The sequence below is a fragment of the Euleptes europaea genome, chromosome 7 (genome assembly GCF_029931775.1).
Source record: "Euleptes europaea isolate rEulEur1 chromosome 7, rEulEur1.hap1, whole genome shotgun sequence".
Taxonomy (NCBI): domain Eukaryota; kingdom Metazoa; phylum Chordata; class Lepidosauria; order Squamata; family Sphaerodactylidae; genus Euleptes; species Euleptes europaea.
Window position 1 is genome coordinate 86,831,884 of NC_079318.1, and position 26,004 is coordinate 86,857,887.

At 46.8% G+C, this 26,004-nt stretch overlaps 1 protein-coding gene across 1 annotated transcript in view; it reads left to right on the top strand.

Moving 5' to 3' along the window:
• The window catches only part of GANAB (glucosidase II alpha subunit), a 33,405-nt gene extending 9,976 nt beyond the window's left edge, over positions 1-23,429 (top strand). The window contains exons 6-23 of the mRNA XM_056852414.1: positions 729-822; positions 1,276-1,372; positions 2,310-2,490; positions 3,633-3,786; positions 5,790-6,025; positions 8,243-8,369; positions 9,786-9,865; positions 9,983-10,126; positions 12,167-12,263; positions 13,602-13,703; positions 14,434-14,677; positions 15,876-15,940; positions 17,781-17,857; positions 19,615-19,689; positions 20,352-20,465; positions 20,560-20,672; positions 21,272-21,372; positions 23,305-23,429. Of these exons, the coding sequence (XP_056708392.1) occupies positions 729-822; positions 1,276-1,372; positions 2,310-2,490; positions 3,633-3,786; positions 5,790-6,025; positions 8,243-8,369; positions 9,786-9,865; positions 9,983-10,126; positions 12,167-12,263; positions 13,602-13,703; positions 14,434-14,677; positions 15,876-15,940; positions 17,781-17,857; positions 19,615-19,689; positions 20,352-20,465; positions 20,560-20,672; positions 21,272-21,372; positions 23,305-23,414 (2,211 nt within the window). The 3' untranslated portion in view covers positions 23,415-23,429. The remainder of the gene's footprint in view (positions 1-728; positions 823-1,275; positions 1,373-2,309; positions 2,491-3,632; positions 3,787-5,789; positions 6,026-8,242; positions 8,370-9,785; positions 9,866-9,982; positions 10,127-12,166; positions 12,264-13,601; positions 13,704-14,433; positions 14,678-15,875; positions 15,941-17,780; positions 17,858-19,614; positions 19,690-20,351; positions 20,466-20,559; positions 20,673-21,271; positions 21,373-23,304) is intronic.
• Positions 23,430-26,004: the final 2,575 nt, after the last annotated feature.

The following is a 26,004-nucleotide window of genomic DNA, read 5'->3' on the forward strand; positions in this document are numbered from 1 at the left end:
CTTCAGTTTAGTATCTGTAATACGTGGGTATTACCAGCCTGTTTTAAAGGGCTGTTGCAAAGGATATGGAGGGGTAACATTGTGTGAAACAAGTTGGTTACAGTTTTCCCAAGTCCATGTAAGGTCAGGCCATAGAAAGCAGTTGAGGCCTGGAGAGTAGCCTTTTCCTCAGTCTCGGTGTTGGTCTGTCCAGTTCAGTATTGTCTGCTCAGATTGGCAGCAGCTCTCCGGCAATTATGAGCAGAGAAAGGTCTTTCCCAGCACCGGTTCAACCCCCGCATCTTGAACATGTGAACACAGGAAGCTGCCTTATACTGAACCAAACCCTTGGTCCATCAAAGTCAGTATTGTCTACTCAGACCAGCAGCAGCTCTCCAGGGTCTCAGGTAAAGGTGTTTCGCATCACCTACTTGCCTAGTCCTTTAACTGGAGATTCCGGGGATTGAACCTGGGACCTTCTGCATGCCAAGCAGATGCTCTACCACTGAGCCACAGCCCTTTCCAGCCAAAGGATCTCTGGCAGCCAGTGCTGGGGAAAGCCTTTCTCAGTCTGACACCCTAATGAGCTGCTACCAGAGAATGCCGAGATAGATGGACCAATGGTCTTAGTCGGCACAAGGCAGCTTCACTTGTTCCCCCAGTGAGTAAAGGGCTCAGCTGTGATTCGAACTGTGGGCCCTGTGACATAGATACAGTTTTCTCTGACTTGGTACTTTTTGTCCTTGAAGTCTGAGGAGGCTTTCAAAGAGGCAGATGAGGCTGAGGAGGAACCGGGATCATGGGAAGAAACATTCAAGACCCACACAGATAGCAAGGTTCATGGTAAGACCCTTGGAGGAATCGGATGTCCATTGAGCAAATTTTCAAAGCATCTAGACAAATGCCTTACTGAGACCCTGAAGGAAAGACATAGGTTGTCTAAAGTATGTGGATTTAAAATTTAATAAACCAAAACTCATTGTTAAAAAGCAGCAGGCAACCTTGATAGTTTTTCATCGGTTTGAAAAACTCAGTCATGGAATACTCCTATTATGATATGCTGCTTAGTGAAAATGCGATGCAAACAAGTTCAGAGTCCATCAGTATAACGGGAGGTCCAGCTTTCGGCATAGCTGGCTTCAGCGGGCAATGGAGGGAGAGATGGGTGCTTGGCGGGGGTCTGCACTGGAGATAGGTATTGCCAGCAGTGGTTTAAGAACAGGGGCTTGGTGCGTCGTGTTGAACCGTTTTCCCATTCCCATATCTGATTTTTCTGTTTCTTCTCTTTCCACCCAGGACCAACATCAGTGGGGCTAGACTTCTCACTCCCAGGTGTGGAGAATGTGTACGGCATCCCGGAACATGCAGAAAACCTCCGGCTACCGACGACTGAGTAAGCAAGGGGGGTGCCTGCAGTTTGGACTCTCTTTCAGTTGAACTTGTGGTGTTGGATGCACGTGTATCTTCTCCTTGCCCTCGCCTCAATTATAGCTAGAAGGATAATTTCTCCCAGTATGAACTCCCATCTTTGATTAGATTCCTTTGGTGCCATCCCAGTTGCCTTCAGAGGGTGTTACATGAGCCCCTTCTTCACTCTCCAAGGCCTTCTAAGTCCATAAACGAATTTTTATGAATCGGCTTACCCTGGAAGCACACCATTTCTGACTATTTTTACGAAAGCCTGTAAAAACCCTCCTCCCCTTTTCTTAAGAGGGCTTTCGGTCGAGGTGGCTGTGTCTGGTACATTATGCAGTGGACGTTAGTTGAGGCTGAAAAGAGTCTGTTAATCCGGGCTTTCTTTCTGGATTAGTTGTTTGGCTTTCATTTTGGTTCCCTGGTTTGGCGTTTTGTTGGCTGCCTTGAGTCCGTGTTGAAGAGTCATGACATAAGCCTGGGTTACAAACCTTTTTCCGCCTGTGGGCGCCCTGACAAAATGGCTGTTGCAGGAGGTGGCGCCAACCACAAAATGGCTACCTCAGGAGGTGGGGCCACAAACACAAAGGAAGCCCAAGTGCAGGGGAGATGAGGGGTAATTTTTTTAAAATACACTGGAAAAGAGAGAATAAGACTAACACTGTGCTGGCAGCTGTCGTCAAAATAACTTAATTTTAATCTGCACTTCAATCAGATTTCCAGTGGCCCATTAGCAGCCCTGCTAGGTAAGGCCCCCACATGGCTCCACCTACTTTTTAAAAAACCTAGACGGGGCACCAGGAATGGTGTTGGCGGGCACCACGGGACCCCTGAGTTAAGGGATGGGTGGTGTGGAAGTGCTGCTGGTAAAAAGGACTTCTTCCTCCTGGCGTTCCTAACTTGCAAAACCTTGGCAGGGGAGGAGACCCCTACCGCCTCTACAACTTGGACGTCTTCCAGTATGAGCTCTTTAATCCCATGGCCCTCTACGGCTCGGTTCCTGTCCTCCTGGCCCACAATGCCCAGCGCACCCTGGGGATCTTTTGGCTGAATGCTGCGGAGACCTGGGTGGACGTCACCTCCAACACAGCTGGCAAGGTATTGGTGCGGGATGGGATGTTGTTACGGCGGAGCTGGGTGAGAATCTTGGCATGTACAGAGGAGGGACGTGCGCCCTCCCTTTCCTCTGTGCAGTCATGGGCGGTCGGGGACGTGGTCTAGTGGGTGTCTCTGGAACACCTTGGGAAGAAGGGGCGATGGGGAAATTACAAATTGCTAGCCGAGTTCAGAGAAGGGGTCCAAATCACTGCTGGCCACTGGAGTAGAAACTCCTTTTCTTTATTGATTGATTGTGATCAAGGGAAGCATCTGCTCCTAAGAGTTCAAGCTGCTGACAACTTTACAGGGAAAAGCATCAGCATGTATAGAGGAAGAAGAAGAAGAATAGTTGGTTTTTATACGCTGAGTTTCTCTCCCACTTACGGAAAAATCAAAGCGGCTTACAATCACCTTCCCTTCCCCTCCCCATAACAGGCACCCTGTGAGGTAGGTGGGGCTAAGGGAGTGTGGCTGGCCCAAGATCACCCAGCTGGCTTCATGTGTAGGAGTGGGGAAACCAACCCGGTTCACCAGATCAGAGCCCACCGGAATCCAGACTGACATCAGGTTACACGAATTGCACAATGACAACTCAATATCGCACAACATTGTAACCAGTAGAAAAGCAATCTGTATTTCCTTCTCAACATACCTTTAGGAATACTGCTGCGATATCTCACTCTACTAGCATAAGGAGAATTGCTGACTGCTATACATGTTAAAGGTTATTTTGCTGTATGAGGTGAGGAATGCAGACTTCTGGAGGCTTCTGCCGAAAGCACAGATAACAGTGCTGGATCAGCACTAGGTCAGACGTTCCCCTCAATTCTTTTCTTGGCCTTCACTGACATGGCTACACTACGGTTCATTCACATTTCACCTTTTTCCTTCAGGGGCATCACATGTTCCCATGTTAACAAGTGAAAGAAAGCCGTAGCGGAGGGCAGCCCATTGAGATGGGTGTGTGTGTTTTTACTGGATTTCTTGGTGTAAAACTTGTGGGGGCAATTAATTGCTTCGTATTCACCCTGTAATGGGCAAGAGACTGAGCTACAGATCAAACCCAAATTCTGTGTGATGATATCACCGATGTGCTCCCTGAACTAATGAAGCTTATCTATGGAACTCCTGTGCTTTTGCAGACGCTGTTTGGAAAGATGCTGGACTACATGCAAGGCGGAGGCGAGACCCCTCAGACGGACGTCCGCTGGATGTCGGAGAGCGGAATCATTGACGCATTCCTCTTGCTGGGGCCATCCCCCAAGGATATTTTCAGGCAGTATGCGTCCCTCACAGGTGAGTGCGGCGGAGAGGAGGTTTACGTTACTCTGCTTCTGGGAGAATGAGCAATGAGCGTGTTTGTGACACCTGCTTATTTGCCTTAATTCTGCTGCTGCCAGCCCCAAGTTTAGAACCCAAGGTGTGTGTGCTTCATCACCAGCCTGTTGGGCACGCTACAATTAAAATGTTTTATTTGGCGTGCCCCCAATTACTGTTGTTGTCTCTCCCTGGTTTTGGTGTTGTGTATTTATGTGTTTTTATTGAATTATTTTATGTATTTTAAAAAATATTTTTTATTGATTTTTTAAATGTAGTATAAGAAAATTTAAAAAGGGATATTGGGGGGAAGAGAGTAAAAAAATCATAAACATAAGCAAGGTAAAACAATCACCTGAAGCATTATAAGAATCCCTGCTATATTTACTACTAGGATATTTTCTATCAATGTTAAAGATTATTACTAAACAAAAACATAAATTCCATTTTATACCAGTTACTGTATTAGTTTAAACTTTAAATACAGTATCACATTGCTATTATTTTTTTAAACAGTTCTACCTTTCTGCCCCCAATTACTGTTGTTGTCTCTTCCTGGTTTTGGTGTTGTGTATGTGTGTGTTTTTATTGAATTATTTTATGTATGTTTGATTTTAAAGGGTCTAATGTTTATTTCCAAAATTAATACCCTGCCTTTCTGCCCTCATAAGAGTTCCCAAGCTGGCTGACAATTTCAAACATACATGCTCAGACCAAACCACATTTTCAAACCATTAGAATCAACCCCCCAAAAGCACACATCATTAAAACAATTTTAAAAACAGAGTTAAAATACGTGTGTGTGTGTGTGTGTGTGTGTGTGTGTGTGTGTCAAGTGCCATCAAGTCGTTTCCGACTCATGGCGACCCTATGTATCAATGTCCTCCATAGTGTCCTATCCTTAACAGTCTTGCTCAGATCTTGCAAATTGAGGGCCGTGGTTTCCTTTATAGAGTCAATCCATCTCTTGTTGGGTCTTCTTCTTTTCCTGCTGCCTTCAACTTTTCCTAGCATGATTGTCTTTTCCGGTGACTCTTGTCTTCTCATATGTCCAAAGTACAACAGCCTCAGTTTAGTCATTTTAGCTTCTAGGGTCAGTTCCGGCTTGATTTGATCTAAAACCCACTGATTTGTTTTTTTGGCGGTCCAGGGTATCCGTAACACTCTCCTCCAACACCACATTTCAAAAGAATCTACTTCCTTCTTATTAGCTTTCTTCATTGTCCAGCTCTCACACCCATACGTAGTAATAGGGAATATGATGGCATGAATAAACCTGATCTTGGTTGGCAGTGACACGTTCTTATACTTCAGAATCTTTTCTAGCTCCTTCATGGCTGCCCTTCCCCGTCTCAATCTCCTTCTGATTTCTTGGCTGCAGTCTCCCTTTTGGTTGATGCTGGAACCAAGAAATAGAAAGTCTTCAACAGTTTCAATTTCCTCATTGTCAACCTTTGTCAAAGTTGTGTAACCTTAAAGTTGTGTAATGTAGTCATTACAGGAGAATTACACAACTTTTACATGACTAGTTTCCATTTTGAGCATTTTAAGATGGGAATGGACTTGTTCATGGAGGAGAGGGCTAGCCATGGCTACTAGTCAAAATGGACACTAATAATGATGCATACCTGTTCTCTCCAGAATCAGAGGAGCATGCCTATTATATTAGGTGCTGTGGAACACAGGCAAGAGAATGCTGCTGCAGTTGCCTTGATTGGGGGCTTCCTGGAGGCATCTGGTTGGCCACTGTGTGAACAGACTGCTGGACTTGATGGGCCTTGGTCTGATCCAGCAGGGCTTTTCTTATGTTCTTATGACCCATCTCGTTACCCTCCTCATGAGCAGCTGCAGAAAAGTAGCTTGTGTGGATCCAGAAAATGCACGCAAATTAGCTGTTGCGGTGCAGAATTTTGGAATGTGCTAAGCCCAGAGCAGGTGAGGTGGATACTGTCTGAAGTCCGATCTGATCTCCGCTTGCTCAGGCACCCAGGCCCTCCCTCCGCTCTTTGCCCTGGCTTATCACCAAAGCCGCTGGAACTACAACGATGAAGATGATGTGAACGCCGTGGACAGCGGCTTCGACGAGCACGACATCCCCTACGATGTCATCTGGCTGGACATTGAGCATGCTGACGGGAAGCGCTACTTCACGTGGGATCCAAACAAGTTCCCCCATCCCCGGGAAATGCTTCAGCGGCTGGCAGCCAAGAGGCGCAAGGTAGGAATATATGAAGCTGCTCTGTGCTGGGTCTGCCCATTTAGAATGGGTGTGGTTACCTCTGACTGACAGGAGCTTCCCAGAATCCTGGGCAGAGAACGGTCTTTTCCCACCTCCTAAGATCCTTTTTCAATACACGCCATCATCTTTCAGATCACCGTTCTGTCTGTTCTAGTGATACCAACTCTGATTGGTGTTGCTTTCCAGGGGGAAGAGAGATATCTCAATGGTAGAGTATCTGCTTTTGTGTGCAGAGGGTCCCCGGTTCAATTCCCGACACCTGCAGTTTGAGCATCTTAGATAGCCGATTTTAAGAAAGGCCCTTCCCTGCTGAAGAGCCGCTACCAGACACTGAGCGGACAAATGCTGAGCTAATGAGTCTTTATGAACGCATGAGGCTGCCTTCTGCTGAGCCAGACTCTTGGCCTATCAAGGTCATTGTTGTCTGTCTCGATGGGCAGCAGCTCTCCAGGGCCTCCGGAAAGAGGTATTTCTCATTGCCTGTTACTTGATCCTTTCTTACTGGAGATGCTGGGATTGAACCTGAGCCAATATGCAAATAAAGCAGGTACCTCTACCACTGAGCCACAGCCCCTCCCAGCGTGGTGTAGTGGTTAAGAGCGGTGGTTTGGAGCGATGGACTCTAATGTGGAGAACTGGGTTTGATTCCCCACTCCTACACGTGAAGCCAGCTGGGTGACCTTGGGCTAGTCACGGCTCTCTTTGAGCTCTCTCAGTCCCCCCTACCTCACAGGGTGTCGGATGTGGGGAGGGGAGGGAAAGGTGATTGTAAGCCAGTTAGAATCTCCCTTAAGTGGTAGAGAAAGTCGGCATATAAAAACCAACTCTTCTTCTTCTTCCCCATATAATAAAGCTTCATATATACAGGTTGAGTATCCTTTATCCAGAGTGCTTGGGACCAGAAGTGGTCTGTATTTTGGGTCTTTCTGTATTTTGGAATATTTTGGAATTTTTGCATATACATAATGAGATTGCTTGGGGATGGGCAGCCGAGTCTAAACACAAAATTCATTTATGTTTTATATATGCTTTATACACATAGCCTAACTGTAATTGTAAACAATATTTTTAATTTGAGTACATTGAACCATCAATGGCACCGCTGAGGGCCTGTAATATGCCAGCTCAAAAGGTTTGGCTTTCGGATCAGTCCAGATAAGGGATACTCAACCTGAAATATGTATGTGTCTTAGGCAGAAATGCTGGAGATGTATATGCGAAAAGCATATGCTGTGCTGCTGAGCTTATAGCCCTTCCCCAATAACACATGAACCTGCCTGTCTCCTCCAGTACTGCCTCTTCCAGGCAACGGGTATCCAAAGACTTGAACGGAGAAAGGTATTTCTTAGTCTTGCTAATTCAGAACTGGCACCGTCTGCTTGCAAATCAAGTGTTCTACCATTGAGCGATTTGTGTAAATAGTTATGTTACTTCATTTATACCCTTCGTTCCTTTCATACGGGGACTCAAAGTCGCTCACATCATTCCCCTCGCCTCCATTTTACCCTCACAACAACCCTGTGAGGAAGGTTAGGCTGACTGGACCAAGCTCACCCAGCAAGCTTCTATGGCAGAGCAGGGATTTGAACCTGGTTCTCCCAGATTCTAGTCTGACGCTCTACCCACAGCACCACGCTGGCTTATTCTGGGCTCTAGGAGCTTCTTCGATGACCTTCAGACCACAGAGCTGGCAGAGTATAAACTGGGTTATGATAATCCCTGCACAGAAAGAACCGAGTATGAAGCACAATCCATGGCGTGAACTTCCATCTGTGTTTTTCCAGGCAGAGCTCAGACGCAGGCAAGATAAACCCAAGTTACTACACACTGACATAGGTGCAGATATGCTTGGCAGCGCAAACTTTCTTGTTTACATTGTAAGCTGCCTTCAACTCCCGTAAGTTGGAAAGGTGGCTAATAAATGTTTTAAATAAGTAGCCGTGAAGGCAACTTCTGCTAAAATCTCAGAAAGGAGGGGGGGCGTTGGCTGTGGTTGGAGGCCAGGGTTTTTGTGCTCTGCATAACCTATAGCTCTTCCTGCTTGGTTATTAGAACCAGAATGAATTGGACAAAGTAAGAAGTCAGAGGTAGACATAGCTAATTTGCTCAGTCTGGTCTTAGGGGAAAGGGGTGTGCCTCCACATTACCTCTCTGTCCCCTAACCCCGCACATTTTGTGCTTCCTTCCTTGACCCAGATGGTGAGCATCGTGGACCCTCACATCAAAGTGGACAGTGGCTACCGCGTCCACAATGAGATCCGCTCTCGCGACTTTTACGTCAAAACCAAGGACGGGAGCGACTACGAAGGCTGGTGCTGGCCAGGTGAGGGAAAGCAGCTGTGTTAGGCCGGGATTTGGGAACTTCTGTGGTTGTTGGGTTTGATGACTGGGGCTGACCTTGCCGTAAATATACGAAGTCACCTTAGGCCATTGGTCCTCCTAGCTCAGAATGGACTGCTTTGACCATTAGCAGTCTTCCCCAACAACTCCTACCTAAGAACCTTTAACCAGAGATAGCGGGTACTGGACGTGGGCTCTTCTGCATGCCAAGCAAGTTGTCTGCCACTCAGCCACAGCACCCTGGGGAATGAGAGGCAGCAAACTTTGGACATCGTTAAAGGGCAGGGAATTACTCTGTTTAGAAAAGCCATCCCATGTGTGTGTAGCCCGACCCAAGGTCCTGCGAAATGGCAATGGGCTGGATTCTGTAGATCTGGTCCAGTTAACGGCACTTTCCTTCCGCGCAGTGGGCTCATCTAGGTGTCCCATTAGAGCAGTGGTTCCCAAACTTTTCGGGCCACCGCCCCCTTGGTTCCACAAACTCAACCCCAACGCCCCCTACCCTATTCTATAAAGAGCATTATTCAAAATAGAGGCTTGCATAACACACTAAAGAAGATAATAACAATAAAATTTCAAAATCAGTACCAATTAATTGCACATCTATTCAAAACAAATTAAAACTTTTTACTTGAAATGTATTCAACAAAACTGATGAACTTGATCCAGTGGTACCAGCTCTTCAAAGTCTGGGGGAAAATTCTCATAGTTTCCACCCAATTTGCCATCATGATGCCATGATCTATTGTAAATTAGTGAACAACACAGTGGAAGGGGCCCACCTCTAGCACCCCCCTGCTGCCCCCTTGCCTCTTAGTGCCCCCCTAGGTAATCCCCCCCCCAGGGGGTGGTACTGTCCACTTTGGGAACCACTGCATTAGAGAAACAGATCTGCAAGAGCCAGTCCAAAGATTTGAATGTTTCAGTTCCTCCCAAAATGCCTGTCCTTTCCATCACTGCACATCTCCAAGGCAACTTTTTAGAGCTGGCGTGGCTTAGTGGTTAGGGTGTTGGCCTGGGGAGATCCAGGTTCCCCTCGCCATTCCAGTCTGACATGATAACCGCTAGACCATACTGGCTGGCTGCTCCCAAGCTACAACAGAGAAGCAAGAGAAGGAGGAGAGAGATGCACAGGACCACGTGTAGTGACTCCTAACTGATAATAACTGTTCAGGATCCTTGGTGTACATGGCAATTCATGGGGTAAGATAAGCCAAAGGTCTCTGCCCCAAGGAGCCTCCTCTCTAGCCTGAGACTTGAGAGAGGACAGACCTGGGTATGAGCTAGTGCAGAAACCCATCGGCAGCGGGGCCTAAGGAGTTAAGCCCAAGGTTTCATGGAAGTGTCAGCCCACATCCCTAATCTGTGCTTCCCTTTCCTTCTCTCTCCCCCTCCCCAGGCTCTGCAGGGTACCCTGACTTCACCAACCCCGAGATGCGGGCCTGGTGGTCCAGCATGTTTGCCTACGACCAGTATGAGGTAGGGCGATGGCTGGTCCCCTTGGGGAGGGGGGACCTTCTTTTGGGCTGTGGGGTGACCCTCGCGCTCCCCCCCATAGGCTCTACTCATGCGAGGGCCTTGCTTCCTTCACTCCAGGGCTCCATGGAGAACCTCTACACCTGGAACGATATGAACGAGCCCTCCGTTTTCAACGGCCCGGAGGTGACCATGCACAAGGATGCGGTACACAAAGGGGGCTGGGAGCACCGCGATGTCCACAACCTGTACGGATTCTACGTGGTGAGTCTGTCTTTCCTCTGTGCCCAGGAATTTGGGGTTCTGGGGCCCCAAATCCTGTCTCCAAATAAACTAGTAAGGTTTGAAGCTGCAGCGTTGTCGGACTTAAGCAGGTGGAAGGCTTGGTCTGGATGGGAGACTCTTGTGGGCAGGATATTGGTACAATCCAACTGTTTTTCTAAAATTGTACATGATGCCTGTAACTTCTCTTTATTGTTTGTCCAGAGCCTGGGTGGTGTAGTTGTTAAGAGCAGTGGTTTGGAGCAGTGGACTCTGATCTGGAGAACTGGGTTTGATTCCTCACTCCTCCACATGAGCGGCGGAGGCTAATCTGGTGAACCGGGTTGGTTTCCCCACTCTTACACATGAAGCCAGCTGGGTGACCTTGGGCTAGTCACAGCTCTCTCAGCCTCACCTACCTCACAGGGAGTCTGTTGTGGGGAGGGGAAGGGAAGGTGATTTTAAGCCGGTTTGATTCCTCCTTAAGTGGTAGAGAAAGTCAGCATATAAAAACCAACTCTTCTTCTTCCTTCTGAAACATGCATAACTTTATACAGTTTACTGTTAATCACAGGGAGAAGTTAAAAAGGAAGGGCAATGTAACCAGCTAGGCCTGGGGCGGGATTCTGTGGTTCCATTCCCAGCTTGGCCTCAAAGTTAACTAGGTAACTTTGGACCAGACCGATGCACTCAATCTGGGCTGCCTCACAGGGTTGTTTGCATGAGTCGAAGAGGGTGGGTGGGAGAGGGAGGTTTCTTTTGCCACCCCGACCCCTTTTAGAGGAAAAAAACTCTGCCAGGCATTGAAATCCCATCCCTTGACTTCTGGAAATAACTAGTTGCTGATTCTTTTAGTTTCTGAGATTTCCACAGGCACAGCTTGCACCCATCCAAGCATGCCTTGAGGACTAGAAACATGTTTATTTAGAAAAAATAATAATGCAAGCTGATCTTCTCAGGAAGCTGATCCATGGACCTCACACGCTGTACTTTTTTTCTGCGATCCTCTGAGATGACAGAAGTAAAAAAGAGGGGAACGAAACCCAACCTAGAAAACAGAAGCTGGGTACCCAAGGTTGGGTGGAATAAATACAATATATAAATAATGAAAATATAATTTATTTAAAGAGCTATATCAAGATAAAAATTATTTAAAAACACAAAAACAGCACAATGGCATTTCCTAATATCAACCTTGGGAAATGCCATTGTGCTGTTTTAACGTTTTTTAAATAATTTTTTTCTTGAGATAGAGTTTAAAATAAATTATATTTTGTTTGTTGATTTGTTACGGCCAATAGCCAGCGTAAAATTAGAAAACAGTACAGGTGCGTGTGTGTGTGTGTATATATATATATATATGTATGTATACATACAAACACACCGATAACTGGTGATAGAAAGTTGAATAAAATATCCTAAAATGGGCAAGTTAAAATACATTTGTCAGCATATTAAAATACAAAAGAAAAAAGAGAAAAAATACATTATACCATGCTTTACCCATCACTCATCATCTGGTGCATTGCAAAAAGTGTAACCCTTTTTATTTTGAGCGTTCCTTTTAGTAATGGCCTTCCAGCAAAATTTAGCTACATCGTAAGATATAGCGGGATTTTTATCCTCGAGCAGAAATTGAATGATTGAACTCTCATTGGTTATAGATTGATCTAAAAGGCCAAATTGTTGTAACCAGGGGTCGATTATAGTTCTTCTAAATTCCAGGTAAAATTCACAGTGTAATAAAATGCCAGGGATTCTTCCTCTCCCGCTGTACATAAACATTTTCTCAGCTCTCTAGGTTGATTTACAAATCTACCTAGGAGAACAACCGAGGGGAGGGCATCAAATCTATATATTTTATTTATCTCACCCAACCTTGGGTACCCATCATCCTCTGAAATGTCAACAGAGACCCAGCCCTGTGTACAAACTCTATTCAGGGAGAAGGAAGGAACAGGAGAAGTACAAAGAAGGGGGCTGCTGATGCTCACTCTTGACTCTCTCCTTAGCTAAGATCTCTTTTCTCTCTTCCTCCATCAGCAAATGGCAACGGCGCTCGGGCAGGTGCAGCGGTCAGGCGGTGTGGAGCGGCCTTTCGTGTTGACTCGCGCTTTCTTTGCCGGCTCACAGCGTTTCGGTCAGTTGGCCAGGTTGCCCGTCAGCGTGCGAGAGAACAAGGAGATTTTTCAGCAGGAGGAGAGGGGAGGGCTATAGCTCCGTGGTGGGTTTCCTGCCAGCCTCAGTCCCCTGAGTCATGTTCCAAATGTACCAAAAACGGTGCCAAAGAGGAGCACAGAGTATAGAACTAAATGGGGGGGGGGTACGACAAAGTACCGCACTGTGTAATCACAATGGACTAGATATTTCTCTATTAACGTATGTTCTTAAAAGCAGTGATTCTTAAGGAAATGATTATTAGTGGAACAAAATTACATTCACATGGACTTAGACAGAGCTAGATTTGAGTCTAGGGGTACCTTAGAAGTCCACAAGATTTTGGAGATACGAGCTTTCAAGAGTCAAACCTCCCTTCATTAGACTTTGACTCCCTTTGTCAGAGTTTTGACTTGAAAGCTCATACCCCCAAAATCTTGTTGGTCTCTAAGGTCCTGACCTGGTTAGCCCGAGACTAGCCTGATCTCATTAGATCCCAGAAGCTAAGCAGGGTTGGTCCTGGTTAGTATATGCGTGGGAGACCTCCAAGGAACACCACGGGTCGTGACATGGAGGCTGGCAATGGCAAGCCACCTCTGAACATCTCTTGCCTTGAAAACCCTACGGGGTCGCTATAAGTCAGCTGTGACTTGACAGCACCAAAAAAAAAAGGTGCCGCTGGACTCAAATCTAGCTCTTCTACTGCAGACCAGCAAAGCTGTCCTCTGAAACTGTGTGCTAGATGCATATTCAAAAACAGTCCATCGCTACTGTCCATACCGTATATTGTCCTGTTTTGAAATTGATCTTTGTCAGGAGAATGCAGGATGCGATACCATATATTGGATTTTCAAGCTACAGATCTCCTACATAACTGAAACAAGTAATACACATGGCAGTCTTCAAGCAGCGGCTGAAACGAACACTTGTCAGGGATGCTCTAGGCTGATCCTGCATTGAGCAGGAGGTTGGCCTGGATGGCCCCTTCCAACTCTATGGTTCTATGGTTTTCTGTGGTTCTGCATCTTTAATAGGTCACATATCCTATCCAATTACGATTATAAAGTGTGGTGCTCTGTAGTACTTTTTCATTCTGCTTCAGTCATCAGCAGCTCCAGTTCAAGCATCCCAGGTGCTGGAGAAGACCGTTCTCTACCCGGGACTACTGCCAGTCAAAAGAGAGAGCCCTGGGCAAAAACAGACCCTCTAGCTTGACTGTGTAAGGCAGGTTCACGTGCTCTGTGTTAGCAGTAAGGTATAAAATGGCTGTCTGCACACTGTTCCTTCACCACCTCACCATCTTCCTGTTCCTTCTCTGCAGGAGCCGCTTGGACAGGGGACAACGCAGCTGAGTGGGATCATTTGAGGATCTCCATTCCCATGTGTCTAAGCATGAGTCTTGTGGGCATCTCTTTCTGTGGAGGTAAGCGCTGCTGGGGAACAGCCTGCTCCAAACAGGTTAGGCCTCCCGTGCTTGTGGGTGTGAGTCTAGTAAAGGAACTGCAAAAGGAGTATTAGAAGCAGTTGCCACCCTGCCTTCTCATGAAGTGGTTAAGTGTGGTAGTGTAGAGTGGTGGACTCTGATCTGGAGAACCGGGTTTGATTCCCCACTCCTCCACATGAGCGGTGGAGGCTGATCTAGTGAACTGTATTTATTTCTCCACTCCTACACACAAAGCCAGCTGAATGACCTTTGGCGAATCACATTCTCTTAGCCCCGCCAACCTCACAGAGTGTCTGTTGTGGGGAGGGGAAGGGAAGGTGATTGTAAGCCGGTTTGATTCTTCCTTAAGAAGAAGAAGAGTTGGTTTTTATATGCCGACTTTCTCTACCACTTAAGGCAGATTCAAACCGGCTTACAATCACCTTCCCCTCCCCACAACAGAGACCTTGTGAGGTAGGTGGGGCTGAGAGAGTGTGACTCGCCTAAGGTCACCCAGCTGGCTTTGTGTGTAGGAGCGGGGAAACAAATCCAGTTCACCAGATTAGCCTCCGCCAGGCATGTGGCAGAGTGGGGAATCAAACCCGGTTCTCCAGATCAGACTCCACCGCTCCAAACCACCGCTCTTAACCACCACACCACACTGGCTTAAGTGATAGAGAAAGTCAGCATATAAAAACCAACTCTTCTTCTTCTCTCAACCCACTTCCAGCCGACGTGGGTGGCTTCTTCAAAAACCCAGAGCCAGAGCTGCTGGTGCGCTGGTACCAAGTGGGAGCTTATCAGCCCTTCTTCCGGGCGCATGCCCATGTGGACACCGTCCGCCGGGAGCCCTGGCTGTTCGGCGAGGAGAACAAAGCACTGATCCGGGACGCCATCCGTGAGCGCTATGCCCTGCTGCCCTTCTGGTACACTGTCTTCTACCACAGTTATCGTACGGGCCAGCCTGTCATGAGGTGAGCAAACTGGACTCTCCACAGAAAGGTACAAAATAGTTTCAGTAACCCAACTGTCAAGTAAGTGTAGGATGGAGAAATGGAGCACTTTGTGAAAAAATTGAGAATTTTTGTTTGTTTCCACAAGGGCTAGAAACTTATTTTTCCGCTTATGAAATCTGAAATTCATCAGATATCAAATTTCTGCACTTAACCTTAAAATTCTCATGGGTGGGGTGCGGCAGGACTATGTGGGCAAGGGAGCCAGTTTTGAGGAAGCTTTTCTCCCTCATAATACCAGATTGCGGGGTCATCTGCTGAAGCTGGAGGGTGAGAGATTCAAAACAGATAAAAGGAAGTATTTCTTCACACAACATATAGTTAAATTGTGGAACTCCCTGCCCCAGGGTGTGGTGATGGCTGCCAACTTGGAAGGCTTTAAGAGGGGAGTGGACATGTTCATGGAGGAGAGGGGTATCCATGGCTACTAGTCACAATGCATCCCTATTCTCTCCAGGATCAGAGGAGCATGCCTGTTACATGAGGTGCTGTGAAACACAGGCAGGAAGCTGCATCAGTTGTCTTGTTGGTGGGCTTCCTAGAGGCACCTGATTGGCCACCATGTGGTCCACAGTCATAGCTTATAGTTTTCAATTCAGACATCCTGCCCAACCGTGGTTTCTGATTCATAGTTCTATTCAGACACCATATTAAATTTAATTTCCCCACTACGGGTTGGTGTGATGTTTGAACTGAGCCTCTGAAACACTTCGCACAAAATGCAAGGTGGCACCACAGGAATGATCTGGTGCTCTCCTGTGCCCTCTGCCCTCTTGCGTGTTGTCAGAAGCCCTCGTTTGGCACAAGCTGGCAAACTGTAGCTCGCGCTTCCTTTCGGATTCAGGATTTTCCAAGCCAACTTTGAACCGGTGCTTTTCAATCCTGGCTTGCAAGGGAAATACAAGCCACAATCACCGGTTTGGATGTACCAGCAGAATCCACATTGGATCCTGTGGATCAGTTTTCCTAACAGCACTTTTTGCAAAAGGCTCAAGGCAGTTTTGGCCAAAGCAGGAGTCAGTAACTACATAAGGGCGGGGCTCGTTCAGCCACTGCCAAGCATGGTTCGACGTTACGTGTGAACCAACTCACTGTGTAGGGAATTGTGTTTCCTCTTCTGTCTCCCTGTTATCAATCCCCTCTCTGTTTTCTCCTACAGACCCCTCTGGGTGGAATATCCCCAGGACTCTACCGCATTCAGCATTGACGACCAGTATCTTCTTGGTGAGTTCGATGTATTGCATTGGTGGAGAGGCCAAAATATCATTGTCTTGCTCTCTACCCTCCTTAATCTGTTATCTGCTGTCTCTCATGTTTCCTGAGCTTTTGGCTGAGAATTTAATAGCATGGTTAAATTTTGAAGCCATTTAGGTTCTGGTCTATAATAAAGGAATGAAATGGCAAATGCCCTGTCTAACATGCATGTGCCTAGTATCTCCAGTCCTTTTATGGTTGCTTCGGTAGGTATTGAAATTGAACTGTTAATCATTTGAGAGAGAGCATCAAATTAAATTTCTTTGATCAAATCTTCTAGTGAAATGAGAGAGTGATATCCTTAAAGCCTTAGCCCCAGATAACATACCACAAGGTTGTATGCCAGTGTGGTGTAGTGGTTAAGAATGGTGGACTCTAATCTGGAGAACTAGGTTTGATTCCCTGCTCCTCCACATGAGCAGCGGACTCTTTGTCTGGGGAACTGAACCCAGTTCTCCTCCGCATGAAGCCTTATGGATGACCTTGGGCTAGTCACAGTTCTCTCAGAACTCTCTCAGCCCCATCTCAGCCTCACAAGGTGCCTGTTGTGGGGAGAGGAAGGGAATGTGATTTTAAGCCGGTTTGAGTCTCCTTAAAAGGTAGAGAAAATTAGCGTGTAAAAACCAGCTCTTCTTTTTCTATACGTGCTTTTTGGTTCCACAGAGTTCTCTTTTCCAGCTGGACATTAAAAAAGCCCAAAAAATGCTGTTTTAAGATGGAGCAGAAGCACAATGCTGTGTTAATTAGGTTAGACTGAGCTGGGTCGGAAATTAAAAAAGATATTAAGTTGCCCCCAAGACAAGTGAAAAAGGCACAGTTGCTGCTGTTCCTTTGAAAACTTAAACACCAGCATTAATTTGTGTCAGTTTCCAGGAACTAATCAGAGATCTTAAGGATTGTTACAGACTCTGAGCCATGCCCCGCAACTTCTTTTCTGCGCCATTAGCTCTTGATGAAGAGTTCTGTGGCTCTCAAAACCTTTCTCACTGCTTGGTGGTGTTTTTTTCTTGGTTCTAAAAAAAAAAAACCTATGTCCCTTCTGTTGCTTTAAATTATTTTTTTCAAAATGGACTAGCCCAGCTGCCTGCAGTGATCCATTGTGTGTGTAAAGTGCCGTCAAGATGCTTCTGACTCATGGCGACCCTATGAATGAAAGTCCTCCAAAATGTCCTATCTTTGACAGCCTTGCTCAGATCTTGCAAATTGAAGGCTGTGGCTTCCTTTATTGAGTCAATCCATCTCTGCCCTCAACTTTTCCTAGCATGAGTGATCCATTATATTGTTCCAAAATGCTGTCGATTTCTTCTGGAATGATAAATGGACGCCCGTGTGCCTTGAGAGCCAGCGAGGTGTAGTGGTGAAGAGCGGTGGACTCTAATCTGGAGAACCGGGTTTGATTCCCCACTCCTATGCATGAAGCCAGCTGGGTGACCTTGGGCTAGTCACAGTTCTCTTCGAGCTCTCTCAGCCCCACCTACCTCACAAGGTGTCTGTTGTGGGGAGTGGAAGGAGATTGTAAGATGGTTTGATTCTCCTTAAAAGGTAGAGAAAGTCGGCATATATAAACCAACTCTTCTTCTTGCCAAAACCAGTGTAATGTATTTTTGGATGGTGTGTGCTTGCATGATTACATGGTTAAAAAACATTATTTAATTGCTCATTGGCTCCAGCACTGCAAAAATCATCAATGTTAACTTTTCAGTCCATTAACTGAGGGGTAAAAAAATTTTTTTAAAGCGTTTCTTCACTGTCCCCTGACATCAAGCCAAGTTCAAGACCCACTGCTCATACGCTGCTTTCTCCCTCGTAGGTGACTCGTTGTTGGTTCACCCAGTAACGGCCCAAGGGGCCCGGGGCGTGCAGGTCTACTTGCCTGGCAAAGGAGAGGTGAGCGGGGCAGGGAGGATGAGGCACAAACAGAAGCAAAGGCTTGATACAGACAGGATGCTCCCAAACATCACTGGTGCTGACTGTGACTTAGAACCTGGACCGTGGTTTGTGCTTCCAGGTGTGCAAGAAAACCGTGGCATAAGGTTGTGTTCCTGATGTCTGAATCGAGTCACGGAGACACATACACACACATGGTCAGACAGCAGCACTGGTACATATCCTTTTGCACTGTCCTTACGTATACCAACTCAGGCTGAAATGGATTATACCATGTTTTAACAAATGGTCCACATCTTCTCTAGCAACTTTGGAGCAAAAGGTTCAGTTCCTCTTAGAGGACTCTAACCCTCCGCGTACTTATTTTGCTGCTTGTTTTTGGAGGCTGCAGAGAAGTGACAAAGGGAGGTGTTTTTAGAGATGGGTCTTATTTAAATTTTATGGTTTTATTGTTCAAGACCTTGGTCTAAGAACAGGGGGAAAGAAAAGAAAGCACTGGGAGTGTGGAGTTTATGGTTCTGTATGAAGGAAACAAATTCTATGCTTAGGCTGAAGGGTGCGAATCAATAAGAATGCATGCTGTGTTCGTTAATGTACATTAACCAGGATGTGGTGATGGCTGCCAGCTTGGAGGGCTTTAAGAGGGGAGTGGACATATTCATGGAGGAGAGGGGTATTCATGGCTGTTAGTTAGAATGGATATTAGTCATGCTGCATACCTATTCTCTCTAGTATCAGGAGCATGCCTATTATTTTGGGTGCAGTGGAACACAGGCAGGATGGTGCTGCTGCACTCGTCTTGTTAGTGGCTTCCTTAGAGGCACCTGGTTGGCCACTGTGTGAACAGACTGCTGGACTTGATGGGCCTTGGTCTGATCCAGCAGGGCCTTTCTTATGTTCTTATTTATAGATGATGAACATTGATGCAGAATAGGTGTGTTGTTCAAGGATTAATAGGAAGACCTTCCTGGTTAAAGAGAACCCGAGTGTGTTGTCCATCTATCAGTGTAGGGTGGGGACTGTTAATGGTAGGAAGGGGGAAATGGTGCCCTTCCTTGCTGGGAAACTCCCTTAGACCAAGGGTTCCCTGGAAAGAACCCTAGTAACCAGCTGCCACCGCTCAGGACTTTATGAGAACATCTAGACTGACCCTCTGAGGAGGTAGTCTTTCAGCGCAGAACTAGAGCAATAACAAAATAACTTACAACCAATCTGGCAGCACCCATGCAGTCTAGCACATGAGGAAGAGGTTAAGAGAAATACCCCGGAGAATTAGATTTTACTAAATGAAGCAAAAAAAAAATGTCTTTATAAAAAGGTTTATTGTAAAAGAGAAAAAAAGGGAAAGGGCGGTTAGTTTCACAGAGGGTTGGGAAAGGCAAAACTAATTATAGGGGAAAGCAGAAACAACAAAAAGAGATATTCAAATGAAAAGGAGTGGGGTGGGACATAGAGGGAGAGAATAAACTAAAGGAATAGTGGCAGATGAGGAAATGACTGGTGTTATGTAAGGCAAGACAGAAATTGGGGAGCCCATCGTAGACGAGCGCTGAAGGACTTTCATACGTTTGTCATGAGAGCTAGGAATTTGAATTCTTGTAAATGAGAGAACAGTGTGGCAGTCCCGATTTTGTGCCTTCTGTGAGATTGTGTGTCTATGACAAAAAACCCTGCTCTGTAAAGTCCTGTTCCTCTCCCCCTCCAATTGTTTTTTATAATGGAAAACTTCTTGCTGACGTATTCCTTTATCCTTCCAGGTCTGGTACGATGTCCGCACTCACCAGAAGCTCCATGCTCCTCAAACCCTCTATTTAACCGTCACCATGAGCAGTGTAAGTCAGAAAGGGGGCTGTGTTTCATTGGGGAGAGGCCATGGGTCAGCGGTAGAACATCTGCTTTGCGTGCAGAAGGTCCCAGGTTCAATCCCTGGCACATCCAATAAAAAGGATCAAATAGGAGGGGATATAGAGGACCCCTGCCTGAGACCTTGGAGAGCTGCTGCCAGTCTGAGTAGACAATACCTACCTTGATGGACCAGGGGTCTGATTCAGTAAAAGGCAGCTTCATGTGGGTGGAGGAGATGGCAGGGTTGCCCTGCTCTCTGATAGCTGGAACTGTTATTCATATCCCCCCAGGGCATAAATATAGAGCCCCATGGTGCAGAGTGGTAAGCTGCAGTACTGCAGTCCAAGTTCTGCTCCAAGTTCTGAGTTCGATCCCGACGGAAGTCGGTTTCAGGTAGCCGGCCCAAAGGTGACTCAGCCTTCCATCCTTCCGAGGTCGGTCAAACGAGTACCCAGCTTGCTGGGGGTAAAGGGAAGATGACTGGGGAAGGCACTGGCAAACCACCCCGTAAACAAAGTCTGCCTAGTAAACGTCGGGATGTGACGTCACCCCATGGGTCAGGAATGACCCTGTGCTTACACAGGGGACCTTTACCTAAGGATGTAAATAATTGCTCCCCACAAGTACTGACTCCAGTCTCCCTTTGCAGATCCCCGTGTACCAACGTGGCGGCAGCATTGTGGCCCGGAAGGAGCGAGTTCGGCGCTCTTCGGATTGCATGCAGAACGACCCTTACACCCTCTACGTGGCCCTGGGCCCCCAGGTACGCATGGCAGCGGCTGAAGTTGGAGAGCTGCACCGTACGGTTCAGATGGCAGCATTTCCCATTATTTTTTCTTCAAAATTTCCCACCCCAGGGCACCGCGAAAGGGGAGCTCTTCGTCGACGACGGGCACACGTATAATTTTGAGACGAAGGGGCAGTACCTGCATCGCCGCTTCAGTTTCTCTGGCAACACCTTAACGGCCAGGTACCTTTCTCCCACCCCTCCAATCAAATTGACCTGTCGGGCATGGCTAGTTCACACTGAGGTGGTACTGAGGTCAACTGCTGATATTTAATTGCACTGTGGCACCTAGGTATATTTATGGCCATCTCTGTTATAAGTGATTTATTAAGAATATGGTTTTAACAATGTTGATGATTTTATGTATTTTATATTTAATGTTTTTAATTGTTGTTACCCGCCCTGAGCCTGGCTTGCTGGGGACGAGGGCGGGCTATAAATTTGAAAAATAATGATAATAATAACCCTGGGCTGTGCTACCTCAGACTTGCATGGCTGAATATCAAGCTGTACGCTTCGTGGTTGGTGTACGGAGAGTCCCGCTTCAGTTCCCAGCGTGTCCAGCTGGACGCTTTCTGGCCGTGTGTGTCGAGAACAGTCTTTTCCCTTCCTGAGAGCCACTGCCTGCCACAGGAGACCTTACTGAGCTAGAAGAACCAAGGGTCTGACTCTGTATAAGCAGCTTGTGGGTTCATACCTTTAGCAGCCTGTCACTTCTATGCCATGTAATGACCATGTTGTTGCTAATTGTTATCCCTTCTCTGTTTTCGCCCTCCTTCCAGCTCCACAGACCCTAAGGGCAACTATGAAACTCCGGCCTGGATCGAAAGGGTAGTGATCCTGGGAGCTGGGAAGCCAGCGGCTGTGTTCCTCAAACAAGCCGGTGAGTGGTTTGCCCTGGGCTTAAAGCAGCCACGTTTCCTTCCACCGCTGTTCATGTGCCACCTGCATTCCGTGCACAGCGCTATAAAAAAACCTCAAAGCCGGGACTCAGCACTGAAAGAGTACCAGCTGACTTGATCATAAGAAAGGCCGTGGTGGATCAGACCAAGGTCCATCAAATCCAGCAGTCTGTTCACACAATGGCCAGCCAGGTGCCTCTAGGAAGCCCACAAACAAGATGACTGCTGCAGCATCCTGCCTGTGTTCCACAGCACCTGATATAATAGAAGAAGAAGAGCTGGTTTTTATATGCCAACTTTCTCTACCACTTAAGGGAGACTCAAACCGGCTTACAATCACCTTCCCTTCCCCTCCCCACAACAGACACCCTGTGAGGTAGGTGTCTGCTCACAGGGATGCTCCTCTGATCCTGGAGAGAAGAGGTATGCATCATGACTAGTATCCATTTTTACTAGTAGCCATGAATAGCCCTCTCCTCCATGAACATGTCCACTCCTCACTTAAAGCCCTCCAAGCTGGCAGCCATCACCACATCCTGGGGCAGGGAGTTCCACAATTTAACTATGCATCGTGTGAAGAAATACTTCCTTTTATCTGTTTTGAATTTCTCACTCTCCAGCTTCAGCAGACGACCCCGCCTTTTAGTATTATGAGAGAGGGAGAAAAGCTTCTCCCTGTCCACTCTCTCCATACCATGCATAATTTTATAGACCTCATAATTCTATAAACCACAGTTCTAAAGCTGAAGAAAGCGGCTTTCGTGTCAGTAGCCACTTGAGTGGTTTTCCAGGAAGCGTCCTGTGTTCTTATCCAGCCATTGCGCTGCTTCCAGAGAGGGTTGATGGTTTTTGCACAGATCAGCTCTCTTGGACAGATGAAAGACCGTCTACCAGACACTGCCTCCGATTTAAGTAAATTTTCTAAAAGACAATAGACTGTGTATGTTAGAAACGCCAAATCTGGCATCATGGCAGGGTTTTTTTTGTTTGTTTGTTTTTTTACAGACAGGCTAGAAACGGCTGGCTTCAGATCAGACTCAAGAGAGCCAGGTCAAGAGACGCACATCTTAAAGATGAAATGTGAATAAGAATATAGAGCAAAAAAAAAAAGATAATAATCCAGATCTATACTCCACTGCCCCTCCTCCAAAAGAGCTCAGAGCACCTTTGGAAGGGTTTATTTACTTCATTTATACCCCACCTTTCTCCCCAGTGGGGGCCCAAAGCAGCTTTGCATTATTCTCCCCTCCTCAATTTTAGCCTAACAACAACTTTGTGAGTTAGGTTAGGCTGAGTGAGAGATGGGGCCTAAGACAACCCAGGAAGCTTCCGTGGCAGAGTGGAGGTTCGAACCTGGGTCGTCCAGATCCTGTAAGCACTACACCACACTGGCTCTCAGGTTTGCTGGCAGGCTTCCATTCAGACAAATTCCAGAGGAGCTGCCATGTTCTTCCATTTCAGCCCAAACACGATAAGGAGTTTTAAGGTACCTTCATGACTTATTGTGGCAGAACATTTTATGAGCTGGAGCACACTTACTCAGCGGCATGAAACCTCAGTGTGAGTTGGCAGATGACCACGTGTGTGCCTGTGTATACAGTGACTATAGAGAAGCATAAGTGTAAAATGTGGAATTGTGAGTAGCACATGATACTTCAGGGCCACATGCGTTTGTCTCCTTCCCCCCCCCAAATGCTGCTTACCTTTTTTCCTCTCTCCTTGTGTATCTGCCTGTCAACTGAGGACACACTTCCAGCATCTGATGAAGTACACTCATCTGTCAAAGCTATGCCACAATAAATCTTTTTAAGATGCCACAAGAGAGCTTAGAACAGCATGGTGCGTGACTTCAGATCTTTTTCTGGGGAAACATTCTGTTGGCTTGTAATGTTCTTCTCTTCCCCTCTCCCCAGGTATAGCTGAGACCCGCCTGGACTTCACGCATGAGGCCGAAACGTCCGTCTTAACCCTCCGCAAGCCTACAGTCAACATTGGGGCAGACTGGACCATTTCTTTGCGATAATGCTACGAGGCGGGGAGGGGGGTTGGATGGGGTGGGGTAGACACTGGCAGTGTTGGGGCACTCTAGGCCAGCCCCTTTCACTGTGGAAGGGTGCCCTGAACTTGGCTGGTAGCTCCCCTCCTGCAGTGTCTTGGGTCCAGTGTCTCATAGAAGGCAGGAATTTTTGAGGAGGGGGCGATCCAGTTGCTCCCTCCTCCTTGCCCCTTCAACCCTAGCTCAGACTCGGATTTTTGGGTGGCTCCCATAGGTTAATTTTTAGCAATATTTGCTGTAGAGTGAGGAATATCCGGGTCGAAGTTAGGTTGGTCTTGGTTTCCCCCTGCCTCTGTTTGGGTGGGGGTGGGGGTGAAGGAAGGAGCCCCTTTCTCTTCCCCTTTCCTGGACAATGCAGTACTGGGACCAACCTTTTGAGTGGCACAGCCTTTCCGGGGTGGAGGGTGGGGAATAGTTTATTCAAACTGCTTCCCCCCCACACCCTTATCTCCTTTTTTCTTTTACCACCCCATCCCCAATTCTGGCTAGAGTTCCAGGCTAGTGTATGGACCGATTAAAAAAAAGAAAAAGATGATTTACCTAGGCAAGGGCTGCCTTTAAACTCCTTTCCTTGCCAACAGGTAAATGTATAGGGAAGTCCCTCTTTGATTATTTCCCTTATGCCTCCTATGCCAGCCACACCGTAACAGATACAGCTTGATCATGACCCTTCTTATCCTCCCTAGTCCCTAAATCCCCAGAGGTTCTTAATTTCTCTCTCACACACTCACTCACACCACTTCTTCTCAAATCCTTTATGGTGTAGGGGAGGAGGAATATTCTTTATTTGGGGGGGAGGGGGAGATGTTTCTAGGTGTCAGTGAATCACTGTCACTTCTATTTATATTGGGAGAGGGATGGAAGATGGATCATGTGAAAGGAACGGATGTTGCAGGTTGGCTGCAAAACTGTACCCTGGAGTGGGGGAGAAGTGGGAGGAAGGGAAATCATTAAAAAAATTCCTGCACCAAAATTTAAGAAAGAAGGGGGAGAAAAAGTGGGTGTACACAAGCTGCTAAGAAAATGGGCCCCTCCCCTGCTGGAAAGAGAGAAGAGGGGCCATCCTTGAGAGGGAACTGGCAGAGATCTTTCCTCTGTTGCTGCAGCTTCTCTTAAACCCCTTGCTTCTGGCTGTCAGCTCTGCCACCCTCAGATCAGGCCGTATGAATTTCTTTGGCCGACTTCTTTGTGTGTACGTGAATTTAACATTCCTGGTTCTGGCCAGTTCTCCCTTGTTGTATGTTTGCAGGCAAAGACCCAGAGCAAGGCTTTTAAAATTCTCAAAACTGTCGTCTGTAATGTACACACCCACACAACTTTTTTTTCCCCTGCCCCTCTTGATTGTGATTTCATCTGCAAGTAGTGCTTTTACTGACTGGGTGTTTTGATAAAAAGATGGACAATTAAAACAAAACAAAAAAACCCTGAAGGATTTTTTTCGTCTCCTCTTCATTCAAGTCCTGTATAGGAGGCCACAAGTAGCCGCTGCTGGGAAGGGCGGTATGTTGCTGTCTGCATTACATGTGGGCTGGTTGGTAGGGATGGCGTGATCTAAATGAGCAGAAACGGCTGTTGCGAGGAAGGAGCTGTCATGAAATTGCAGAACTTGGTTTGAGAGTTTGGCTGCCAGTGGTCTCAGAAAAGTCCTATATTTCTGCTTGAATGTAGGCATAATTGCCACAGATAATGTTCCAAGGGCCGTTCCTGTACCCCAAATATACAACGGATGTCTCAAATGCCCATCCTGTCTCTCTTGGATCATCTTGTTGATTTTCTCCTTTAGGAGGAGAGGGGCCAGTATTTGAAACACTATAGGCTTTGAATATGTGTGGGTCCACATTCCACCTATTTGCATGTATTGCAGTTTGGGAAGGGGATTCTTTATTCTTGCTGCTGTCTGTTAGAAGGGAAAGCCTCTGTGCTCCCCCTCCTCAGACATGTTGTTGCTGTTCCAGGTTTTTTTTTTTGGGGGGGGGGGCGTTGGTTGGTTAAAGCTGCGATTGTCAGAAAGGTATTCTGCATTGGCCTGGAGGCATTCAGTTGAAAATGCGCTGCCTTGCAATTGCAGAGCTTGTTTTGAGGGTGTGGAAATAAATTTTAAATGTCAGATCCCCATATTCTCACATCAGGGTCTCACTAATCATTACAGCAGCATCAAAGTAATACTTGCCTCTGTTCCCACTGAAAGGTGGTATTGTGGCAAAGTGGATGAGCAGCAGTGTGTGAAGTTGCTAACCCCAATCTCATTTCTGCCATAAATGCAGTGGGTGCTTTCAGACAACCTTCTCCAACACAATCCTGCATTTGCAATATGACCATAATGCTGGCCTACCTTGCAGTAATACTGTAATAAGCTGACCAAAAAAACAAATTGAATGTGTTACCTTTCTATAATCGCTGGAGCAAAAATGCTTTCAGCTATGCTTAGTATCTGAATATTGCTCTGGGTGGGGAAAAGCTAATGCAACATGTAAGCAATACCTAGGGACGACAGCTCCGGGTTGGGAAATACCTGGAGGTTTTGGGGGCGGAGCCTGAGGAGAGCGGGGTTTGGGGA